The sequence below is a fragment of the Coregonus clupeaformis genome, unplaced genomic scaffold, assembly GCF_020615455.1.
Source record: "Coregonus clupeaformis isolate EN_2021a unplaced genomic scaffold, ASM2061545v1 scaf0482, whole genome shotgun sequence".
NCBI lineage: Eukaryota > Metazoa > Chordata > Actinopteri > Salmoniformes > Salmonidae > Coregonus > Coregonus clupeaformis.
Genome location: NW_025533937.1, coordinates 179767 through 191933, shown reverse-complemented (window position 1 = coordinate 191933; position 12167 = coordinate 179767). Strand labels below are relative to the sequence as shown.

The 12167-nt window shown below is 41.7% G+C and overlaps 1 protein-coding gene across 1 annotated transcript; it reads right to left on the bottom strand.

Moving 5' to 3' along the window:
• Positions 1-5725: 5725 nt before the first annotated feature.
• LOC121577397 (zinc finger protein 135-like) lies at positions 5726-10213 on the bottom strand. The gene is made up of 4 exons (XM_045215608.1): positions 10207-10213; positions 6851-6951; positions 6435-6766; positions 5726-6347 (listed from the first exon to the last, which is right to left on the bottom strand). The coding sequence occupies exons 1-4, from the start codon at positions 10211-10213 to the stop codon at positions 5726-5728; spliced, it is 1062 nt and encodes a 353-aa protein (XP_045071543.1).
• Positions 10214-12167: the final 1954 nt, after the last annotated feature.

Below are 12167 nucleotides of genomic sequence, written 5' to 3'. Positions count from 1 at the left end.
TTGTGAGATAGTACTTTGCACATATAACACACTGTGGCTGAGGCACTACTCCCAATATAAGTGAACCCCAAATCAATCATATTTGTGCCTCTTCGATGGTCCAATGTCCCTGTCTGTTGTTCGGTGCTTTCCCAGGTAAGGGGGCAGTAGCTCTTCGGCTGCATCCGATTCACAACTGTCAGTGTCCATGCTAGCTGTGCTAGCAACAAATGTAAATTACTGATGCTAGCATTGGATGTGCTCGTGGGAAGCAGAACCACTTGTGTCGTCGACAGGTGCAGGTGTAGTACTGCTGGTAGTAGCAGTACTACCAGTAGAGCCAGTATATGTCTCTATGGACGTGGGCCGTACTGTTTAAAAAACTATTTATCCATTTTCGAGCAAACGGAATGAGCAGCAGCTACGTTTGGCTACATATGGACCGTTAGTGGAATTCCCACTAGAGAGTAACGGTTAATGTGATTGGATGTTAATTATTTGACTAGGCTACCTGTATTTGACATTGTGTTATTATTTCGCTGAACATTAGATTGTTTAATTTTATTTTTGGCAGTGAAACGAGGCTACTCAGGCGAGAAAAAAACAATACCCAAATGTATAACCCTGTTGGAAAATGTAAATGGACTGTTTGAAAATGTGCATCACATTTTTATTGCTTGTACCCCTGGGCGTACGCGTGCCCCAGTTTGGGAATAGTCGGACTAGATTATATAATACTGTAAGGGCAGTATTACCTGTGACATTCAGAGTTATTCCAGGAAGCTGTATCCCCATTTTACCTCAGTTGTTGTAAATCTAAACTTGTATTTAGCAGAGTCACTCTCTCTCTCAGGTCTGTGATTCTCAGGGTGGAGTCTTTGTCTGTAGTTGGATGGTACTTCAAACGACCTACATACTTTGGGTCCTGGCTTAGATCTGCAGTACTCCAGACTCCCATTTGTTGAACCAGGATACTTCTGTGACGTTATGCCAGCTGGGATGTCTATAAGTGCAGGTAACGTCCACTGTTGACCCCTTCAAGGCACAGATACTCCTCTTGGTGTAAGTCACATTCAAACAGCTCTGACCATGAACACCTGAAACAAAATGTATCTGATCAAATCCTCAAACGATAATGAGACTATTTTCAAGTGTTTTAGATGTATTGGACTGGGCTATTTAAAATTAAATTAAATATATAGGACACATACAGTGCATTCGGAAAGTATTCAGAACCCTTGACTTTTTCCAAATTTTGTTATGTTACAGCCTTATTCTAAAATTGATTTTAAAAAATGTTTTTTTTAAATGTAATAACAAGATAACATACCATCAGCCATTTTCTACCTTTTATATTATACTGTATAATTTCTACTAGTGTTACTATCCAAGAGTTCACATATTTGTCTGTTTTTCCCCACATGTTCTACTATTGGTCCACAGGCCTTAATGGTTGATACTTAAGATGATTATTATAGGTGAGTCCAGACTACACTGTAGGAGCGAGAAAATCCTCATGGTCTTTTACAGTACAGGAGAAACTGTCTGCAGAGTAACGTCAGACCACTAGAGTATTACAGGAGTATTGTTGGGAAGTACGGTCATGGAGATGTTGTCCGTTCTTGTACCAGATGTAGGTGGGGTTGGGGTTGTCGGTCAGAAGACAGGTGGTGCTACAGGTCAGTGTTCTCTTATTTTCCTCTGTGGCTGAAGACACCTTCACCTGCAGGTCTGAATGATTCTAATGAAGTATTATAATTATATATTATATATTATATATTACCTGTGACAGTCAGAGTTGTTCCAGGAAGCTGTAACACCATTCTGAATACTATGTTTTAAATCTGAACTTGTACTCAGCTGAATCGCTCTCTCTCAGGTCTGTGATTGTCAGGGTGCAGTCTTTCTCTTTAGTCCCAGGGTACTCAGCACGACCTGCATACTCTGGCACTGAGCTCAGGATTTTACATTACATTTCTCTTGGATATACCAGTTTGGTTCTGAGACTTGGATGTTGATATGTGCAGGGCAGATCCACTGTTGAGCCCTTCATAGCACAGATACTCTGATGGGTGTAAGTCACGTTGAAACAGTTCTGACTCAGAACACCTAAAACATTAGTAGGCCCATTCATTTATTCAATTAGTTTCTTCAGTTATTATTGCACTCAACAAAAATATAAACGCAACATGCAACAATTTCTAAGATTTTGCTGAGTTACAGTTCAAATAAAGAAATCAGTCAATAGAAATAAATGAATTAGGCCCTAATCTATGGATTTGACATGACTGGGAATACAGATATGCATCTGTTGGTCACAGATACAGTGGGGAAAATAAGTATTTAGTCAGCCACCAATTGTGCAAGTTCTCCCACTTAAAAAGATGAGAGAGGCCTGTAATTTTCATCAAAGGTACACGTCAACTATGACAGACAAAATGAGAAAAGAAAATCCAGAAAATCACATTGTAGGTTTTTTTATGAATTTATTTGCAAATTATGGTGGAAAATAAGTATTTGGTCAATAACAAAAGTTTCTCAATACTTTGTTATATACCCTTTGTTGGCAATGACACAGGTCAAACGTTTTCTGTAAGTCTTCACAAGGTTTTCACACACAGTTGCTGGTATTTGGCCCATTCCTCCATGCAGATCTCCTCTAGAGCAGTGATGTTTTGGGGCTGTTGCTGGGCAACACGGACTTTCAACTCCCTCCAAAGATTTTCTATGGGTTGAGTTCTGGAGACTGGCTAGGCCACTCCAGGACCTTGAAATGCTTCTTACGAAGCCACTCATTCGTTGCTCGGCGGTGTGTTTGGGATCATTGTCATGCTGAAAGACCCAGCCACATTTCATCTTCAATGCCCTTGCTGATGGAAGGAGGTTTTCACTCAAAATCTCACGATACATGGCCCCATTCATTCTTTCCTTTACACGGATAAGTCGTCCTGGTCCCTTTGCAGAAAAACACCGCCAAAGCATGATGTTTCCACGCCCATGTTTCACAGTAGGTATGGTGTTCTTTGGATGCAACTCAGCATTCTTTGTCCTCCAAACACGACTGAGTTGAGTTTTTACCAAAAAGTTATATTTTGGTTTCATCTGACCATATGACATTCTCCCAATCCTTTTCTGGATCATCCAAATGCACTCTAGCAAACTTCAGACGGGCCTGGATATGTACTGGTTTAAGCAGGGGGACACGTCTGGCTGCAGGATTTGAGTCCCTGGCGGCGTAGTGTGTTACTGATGGTAGGCTTTGTTACTTTGGTCCCAGCTCTCTGCAGGTCATTCACTAGGTCCCCCGTGTGGTTCTGGGATTTTTGCTCACTGTTCTTGTGATCATTTTGACCCCACGGGGTGAGATCTTGCGTGAGCCCCAGATCGAGGGAGATTATCAGTGGTCTTGTATGTCTTCCATTTCCTAATAATTGCTCCCACAGTTGATTTCTTCAAACCAAGCTGCTTACCTATTGCAGATTCAGTATTCCCAGCCTGGTGCAGGTCTACAATTTTGTTTCTGGTGTCCTTTGACAGCTCTTTAGTCTTGGCCATAGTGGAGTTTGGAGTGTGACTGTTTGAGGTTGTGGACAGGTGTCTTTTATACTGATAACAAGTTCAAACAGGTGCCATTAATACAGGTAACGAGTGGAGGACAAAGGAGCCTCTTAAAGAAGAAGTTACAGGTCTGTGAGAGCCAGAAATCTTGCTTGTTTGTAGGTGACCAAATACTTATTTTCCACCATAATTTGCAAATAAATTCATTAAAAATCCTACAATGTGATTTTCTGGATATTTTTTTATTTATTTGTCTGTCATAGTTGATGTGTACCTATGAAGAAAATTACAGGCCTCTCACATCTTTTTAAGTGGGAGAACTTGCACAATTGGTGGCTGACTAAATACTTTTTTTCCCCACTGTAACTTTTTTTTTAAAGGTAGTCAGTATCTGGTGTGACCACCATTTGCCTCATGCAGTGCGACATTTCCTTCACATAAGATATCGGATTTAATTTATTGATATATTGAAGTCAAACTTAAATGAATAATTATTTATTATCAGCAAGCTGGAGAGGTTCCAACAAACTTAATGCACCACAGTACACATCGGTCGGGAGCTCTTTCGGGGCAGTCCCGTTAGTTCTCTTATATACTGCTTACGGGAGTCCCATAGGGCGGTGCACAATTGGCCCAGCGTCGTCCGGGTTTGGCCTTTGTAGGCTGTCATTGTAAATAAGAATTTGTTCTTAACTGACTTGCCTAGTTAAATAAAAGAAAAAGTTTGGTAGGAGAACTTACTGGCTGTGAGAAAACAGAAGAGTGTGAGGTCTGTGGTTGACATGACCTATAAGTACTGATGGCCAGAGTTGCACTAAAACCTGGTGAAGGGATTTACAATAAATATGTGAACATCTTTTAGGACCAAACTAATTATACAAGAGGCCTATGATCCTTATAAAAAAATAGATTATTATTAAAGATTTTAAAAAACAATGTGATAAGCAGATGTTGTTGAGCAAATGTATTGATAATTGAATACTGTGGTGGATATTTTAATCAATAATGAGGAGAGACAAGGTCAATCACCAATCAGGATTATTACTTTATTAAAAACGTATCAATAAAGGAGCAAGTCACAATACACACACAAAGTGAATAGAGTGAGAGCCCACTGAGTGGAGTGAGCCTCTGGGTTATATAATAGCTCAGGATAGGTGCAACCTCAGAGATGACGTACAATGGACCAAACACTAACCCCACACATCCTGTGCCAGACCTTGGCCCCAAATACAAAGAACTTGTTATTTTGTTCAGTACTGAGAACTTAAAAGGACATTTGTTGTTACTTAGTCTCCACCTTGCTAAAAAGGGAACCAGGGGAAAGAACAATCTCCCCCCAAGGCCCAAGGAGGGGAGTGACTGACGCACAGACATTGTGGAGACAAGTGATTGATTCCCATTACTCACACCATCCCTTCACATGGTTTGCAATAGGTAAAGACACATATTCACATATGGAAACAATGTCTCCTTCTGACCTTTGGCCTATTGTCTTTCTGATATTCTCCATAGCAACAGGGACATGTGATAGACAAGCCAGACTTCTCCCCCTCTCTGGGCCCCAGGTGACTGAGGTCAAATAGACTGTGAGTGGCGTCTGAGGAGAATGTGAAAGCAGATGCTTTCACCCCCGCCTAACCACAGGCCCATATGAGGGAGGAAGTGCAGCCACCAACACCAACATGTAAGCATATTCTGCAAATGAGACAACCTTAATTATGTCAATATTACTTAGCTAATTCTGATTTCCACCCCACAATACATACCTAGTATTGTTGAAACAATATCCTACATTATACAATTATTTAATGGATAATAGGAGTTAATTAACTATGATACAGCCCTGAACACCCCCACCCACCTCAACATCCCCCTCTACACACAAATGGTTCACTACGACATTTTCTATGATGACTTTTAGCCATTTAGATCAAAATGCATGACAAAAACTGGACAATGGACCTGGTCCTAGATCAGCACTCCTACTCCAACACAGTTGATACATTTGGAGCCAGAGCTGCATATTATGCTAAACAAGGTACCATGGTAATCAGACCTAGTAAACAGTTTGAGAATGGGAGATTTAAAAAATATTGTAAAGAGTAATGTATTTAAACTTTATTTAGGGATATGGACCCGGTGCCGGAGAGGAGGGAGATAAAATAATACAGGTTTGAGCAAAGCTTTAAGGTTTCTCTACAGTGTGTGTGAGCTGGTGTTTAATCAGGGCTCCTGATTGATTGAAGCTCTTCCCACACAGATCACATCTATACGGTTTCTCTCCTCTGTGTATGCGCTGGTGTGTAATCAGGGATCCTGAATGATTGAAGCTCTTCCCACACTGATCACAGCTATAAGGCTTCTCTCCTGTGTGTATGCGTTGGTGTGTAATCAGGGATCCTGAATGATTGAAGCTCTTCCCACACTGATCACAGCTATAAGGCTTCTCTCCTGTGTGTATACGTTGGTGTGTAATCAGGGATCCTGAATGATTGAAGCTCTTCCCACACTGATCACAGCTATAAGGCTTTTCTCCTGTGTGTATGCGTTGGTGTGTAGTCAGGTGTCCTGAACGATTGAAGCTCTTCCCACACTGATCACAGCTATAAGGCTTCTCTCCTGTGTGTATGCGTTGGTGTGTAGTCAGGTGTCCTGACTGATTGAAGCTCTTCCCACACTGATCACAGCTATAAGACTTCTCTCCTGTGTGTATGCGTTGGTGTCTAGTCAGGGTGGAATCTAGATTAAAGCTCTTCCCACAAAGATCACAGCTATAAGGCTTCTCTCCTGTGTGTATGCGTTGGTGTGCAGTCAGGAGTAAAATCTCGAGCAAAGCTCTTCCCACACTGATCACAGCTATAAGGCTTCTCTCCTGTGTGTGTATGCGTTGGTGTTCAGTCAGGGTGGAATCTTGAGTAAAGCTCTTCCCACACTGATCACAGCTATAAGGCTTCTCTCCTGTGTGTATGCGCTGGTGTCTAGTCAGGTGTCCTGAATTATTGAAGCTCTTCCCACACTGATCACAGCTAAAAGGTTTCTCTCCTGTGTGTATGTGCTGGTGTCTAGTCAGGGATCCTGAATGACTGAAGCTCTTCTCACACTGATCACAGCTAAAAGGCTTCTCTCCTGTGTGTATTCGTTGGTGTGAAGTCAGTTGTCCTGAATTATTGAAGCTCTTCCCACACTGATCACAGCTATAAGGCTTCTCTCCTGTGTGTATGCGTTGGTGTGCAGTCAGGGGGAATCTCGAAGCAAAGCTCTTCCCACACTGATCACAGCTATAAGGCTTCTCTCCTGTGTGTATGCGTTGGTGTTCAGTCAGGGTGAAATCTTGAGCAAAGCTCTTCCCACACTGATCACAGCTATAAGGCTTCTCTCCTGTGTGTATGCGCTGGTGTCTAGTCAGGTGTCCTGAATGATTGAAGCTCTTCCCACACAGATCACAGCTATAAGGCTTCACTCCTGTGTGTATGCGCTGGTGTCTAGTCAGGCATCCTGATTGATTGAAGATCTTCCCACACTGATCACAGCTATAATGCTTCTCTCCTGTGTGAATGCGATGGTGTCTAGTCATTAATCCTGAATGGTTAAAGCTCTTCCCACACTGATTACAGCTATAAGGCTTCTCTCCTGTGTGTATGCGTTGGTGTGCAGTCAGGGCTCCTGATTGACTGAAGATCTTCCCACAATCAAAGCAGAGGTCAGGCCTCTCCCCTGTATGAAATCAATGAGATTTTAAGGTTTTAGATGTGGCGAAACTCTTCCCCACACCGAGAGCAGCTGTACGGTTTCTCTCTATTGTGAATCCGCTGGTAAATGATCAATTCCCTCTGTTTAGCAAAACTCTTCCCACAGTCAAAGCAGCAGTGGTGAGGTTTCTTCCCTATACATTTCTGCTGGTGTTTCTTGAGGTGTTCTGATCTGGAGAGACTCTTCTCTGTCTTGTCAGCATCATGATGTTGTTGAGGCTCCCCAGATGATAAGCCCCTCCCACTGAGAGAAACGGTTAGTGCCGTCTCCTGTGAAACAAAGATATTGAATAGCATGGACATCTGAAATCAGGCTACCTGATGGGACTTTGATAAAATTGGCAATCAAAATAAGCGTAATACCACAGAGACCATGTTATTTTTGATAAGCATATTTGATTCCAATTTCAGACATATATTTTTTTATTTATTTCACCTTTATTTAACCAGGTAAGCCAGTTGAGAACAGGTTCTCATTTACAACTGCGACCTGGCCAAGATAAAACAAAGTAGTGCAATAAAAACAACACAGAGTTACATATGGGGTAAAAAAAAAACATAAAGTCAGAAATACAACAGAAAATATATATACAGTGTGTGCAAATGTAGCAAGTTATGGAGGTAAGGCAATAAATAGGCTATAGTGCAGAATAATTACAATAGTATTAACACTGGAATGCTAGATGTGCAAGAGATTATGTGCAAAATAGAGATACTGGGGTGCAAAAAGAGGAAAATAAATAACAATATAGGGATGAGGTAGTTGGGTGGGCTAATTTCAGATGGGCTGTGTACAGGTGCAGTGATCGGTAAGGTGCTCTGACAACTGATGCTTAAAGTTATTGAGGGAGATAAGAGTCTCCAGCTTCAGAGATTTTGCAATTCGTTCCAGTCATTGGCAGCAGAGAACTGGAAGGAATGGCGACAAAAGGAGGTGTTGGCTTTGGGAATGACCAGTGAGATATACCTGCTGGAGCGCAGACTACGGGTGGGTGCTGCTATGGTGACCAATGAGCTAAGATAAGGCGGGGATTTGCCTAGCAGTGATTTATAGATGGCCTGGAGCCAGTGGGTTTGACGAGCGAACATGTAGTGAGGACCAGCCAACAAGAGCGTACAGGTCACAGTGGTGGGTAGTGTATGGGGCTTTGGAGACAAAACGGATGGCACTGTGATAGACTACATCCAATTTGCTGAGTAGAGTGTTGGAGGCTATTTTGTAAATGACATCACCGAAGTCAAGGATCGGTAGGATAGTCAGTTTTACGAGGGCATGTTTGGCAGCATGTGTGAAGGAGGCTTTGTTGCGAAATAGGAAGCCGATTCTAGATTTAACTTTGGATTGGAGATTCTTTATGTGAGTCTGGAAGTTGAGTTTACAGTCTAACCAGACACCTAGATATTTGTAGTTGTCCACATACTCTAGGTCAGACCTGTCGAGAGTGGTGATTCTAGTCGGGTGGGCGGTGCTAGCAGCGTTCGATTGAAAAGCATGCATTTAGTTTTACTAGTGTTTAAGAGCAGTTGAAGGCTACTGAAGGATTGTTGTATGGCATTGAAGCTCGTTTGGAGGTTTGTTAACACAGTGTCCAATGAAGGGCCAGATGTATACAAAATGGTGTCGTCTGCGTAGAGGTGGATCTGAGAGTCACCAGCAGCAAGAGCGACATCATTGATATACACAGAGAAAAGTGTCGGCCCAAGAATTGAACCCTGTGGCACCCCCATAGAGACTGCCATAGGTCCAGACAACAGGCCCTCCGATTTGACACACTGAACTCTATCTGAGAAGTAGTTGGTGAACCAGGCGAGGCAGTCATTTGAGAAACCAAGGCTATTTAGTCTGCCAATAAGAATGCGGTGGTTGACAGAGTCGAAAGCCTTGGCCAGGTCGATGAAGACGGCTGCACAGTACTGTCTATTATCAATCGCGGTTATAATATCGTTTAGGACCTTGAGCGTGGCTGAAGTGCACCCGTGACCAGCTCGGAAACCGGATTGCATAGCGGAGAAGGTACGGTGGTATTCGAAATGGTCGATGATCTGTTTATTAACTTGGCTTTCGAATACTTTCGAAAGGCAGGGCAGGATGGATATAGGTCTGTAGCAGTTTGGATCTAGAGTGTCACCCTCTTTGAAGAGGGGGATGACGTGGCAGCTTTCCAATCTCTGGGGATCTCAGGCGTTATGAAAGAGAGGTTGAACAGACTAGTAATAGGGGTTGCGACAATTTCGGCGCTAGTTTTAGAAAGAAAGGGTCCAGATTGTCTAGCCCAGCTGATTTGTAGGGGGTCCAGATTTTGCAGCGCTTTCAAAACATCAGCTGTCTAAATTTGTGTGAAGGAGAAGCGGGGGGGGCATGGGCAAGTTGCAGCAGAGGGTGCAGGGTTGGTGGCCAGGTTAGTGGTAGCCAGATGGAAAGCATGGCCAGCTGTAGCAAAATGCTTGTTGAAATTCTCGATTATTGTAGATTTATCGGTGGTGATAGTGTTTCCTAGCCTCAGTGCAGTGGGCAGCTGGGAGGAAGTGCTCTTATTCTCCATGGACTTTACAGTTTGTATATGAAAGTTATTTCCAAGATGCAGACGTTACGTTTTTCACGAACTCATGCAAAAAAAGGAAGCTTGCGCTGCTCATGCTAGGACATGTGCAGATTAAATATACCTCTATGAATCTAATTAAGGCATTTACGTGTACTAATCATCCAAAAGATTGCTCAGAAAACCACGTTTTTAACAGCGTTACTTGATTGCCACCTTAAGCCAATTAAGATATGCAGAATAAGGTGTTTACATGACTAATGCCATTCTCGGCCTACTGCCATAACTAGTTTAATTTCAAATTATGAGTGTGCATGTGTTGGATTCTAGTTTGAAATATACCTATTCATGTTACCACACTATAACTTATTGATTACTTTCCATGTATAAGGAATGTATATGTTGGGGTCAATGGAGGGTGGATAGGAACTAAGTGTATGGAGAGTTACTGAGTGAGACAAGGGGGAGTGCAGAAAGTTTACATTCTGTCAAAACATGTTATTGTTCATATCATGGCTCCTAAGGAGGGAGGCAAAGGGCAACTGTCTGGTTTCAGTCACTGATAAGGTAGGACAGCCGTGAATTAGGGAGGAGTGAGGGAATTCGGTCCAAGGTCATGTCAGATGAAGTGAGAAGAAACAGTCCTATTTCAAACACATATACTTCCACGCCCACGAAGGTTCTAGCATCAGGCAGGGGCATGACTACACCAGTGAGAGGAACCAATTCAGTTCCTGCCTAGCAACAGAGATGTATTGGCTGTCTAGATGTGCAAGGAGTTGACGCCGCCTAGTAGGAGGGTATAAATATATGTGCATGTCTTTGTCTTTGCAGCTGTATGACCCATTGGGTGAATAAACTTGGTTTTAGCTTTTTCTAGTTTTTACTCTGTTTGTTCAGAACCTAACACATGTAAACATACTCATTGTAAAGCACTAGTTATTTGTTTGCTTTGACAGTCATTTCTGAAGATTATTATGAATGATTAGTAATTTATTTACATCTGTCCCTCATTTTAAGGTAAATCCTGTTACATGAACTGAACTCATTTTAATATGGTGAAACTATTCCTTTAAAAATATGTTTTCAAAAGAAATATTTAACATCTAATACTCAAATCCTACAGTAAAAGCAGGTGAGTTTGTTCTACTCTTTTTGTTAATTTACTGCTGTTTTGTGGTGGAAAACTGAGCAAGTCAACCCTTTTACCCATACATAGACATGCTAGAAAGATTTTACAATTACATTTTTTTGTTTAGATTGCATTCAATTGCCACTCCCTGTTTCACAAAACAACCTTCCATTACTCCTGTCACGAGGGGTTTTATGGCTGATTTAAAGGACTATTTTACCCATGTAATCTGGTGGTTTTGTTGTTTACAGTCAACACTGTTACTTAATTTGGCACATAGGCACTTAGTGTAGTAATATTTTTATTAAATGTCTTGAGATGGGAAAACATGTTTTTTATGAAGATGACCAGAATGTAAAAATTACGTGAAAATTTTTTTGGGACCAAGTTAAACTTTTTAAAAATGGGTGGAATGACCCATATATTTTCATCAATTTATAATTAATCAATAAATGACCAAAGTGAATAAAGATGGCAGAATTCTGGTATCACGTCATTGTTTTAGCACGATCCACTGAATTTTTGAAAGGAAGGTGCGCGACATTGTTCAATGTTCCAATAAATCAACTTTGTCGTTTTTTCTAATTGCCAGTGTCTTGAAGCTAAAATTGGGATCAGGTTTACTTGCTAATGACCATACCAAAAAACTGTAAAGGAGAGCAATGTACAATACAGTGAATTTAGCAAAACAAGGAATTTGTGGTAAGTACATGCGGGCCGCCATCTTTATGCACCTCCACTATTGTTACAGAAGCAGACTGTAGTGTAATCTACACACCATGGTTCTTACTTAATGAAATCAAATCTCCATCTTCCTTCTCTTCTCCTCCTCCTCTCTCAGCTCCACTCTGCCCCGGTGTTTTCCTGCAGTCGACCAGACCCAGCAGTAAAGCGGTACCGGGAGGCGTTTGACCTGGGGACTCTGGGAGGGTGGAGGGGAACGGGCTAGCTTTGTCCTGTTGGCCACAATAAATATTAAACAGTTTATAATTAAACCAAACATTTGATTAATTTAGTCTACACCTCTGATTGATTTGGGTGCATCCCTCGAATATCTAATTTTTCCTAAAATGTTCAATCATTCACTACTTCACACAAATCTAATAGCATTGGGTTGGTGGAGGCATGGGCTAGTCAAGAGTTTCCACCATATTTATTATACAAGTCATTTCCTTTCAAAACAGAGGAAGAGGCTTATTTGATCGA

What these genes read in the sequence shown, in the direction of transcription:
- LOC121577397 (XM_045215608.1), bottom strand. An exon ending in ATTTCACCCTGACTGAACAC is followed by an intron (nt 6,767 to 6,850) that starts CAACGCATACAC and finishes CTGACTGCACAC; the next exon opens with CAACGCATACACACAGGAGA. An exon ending in CAAGATTCCACCCTGACTGA is followed by an intron (nt 6,348 to 6,434) that starts ACACCAACGCAT and finishes ACTCCTGACTGC; the next exon opens with ACACCAACGCATACACACAG.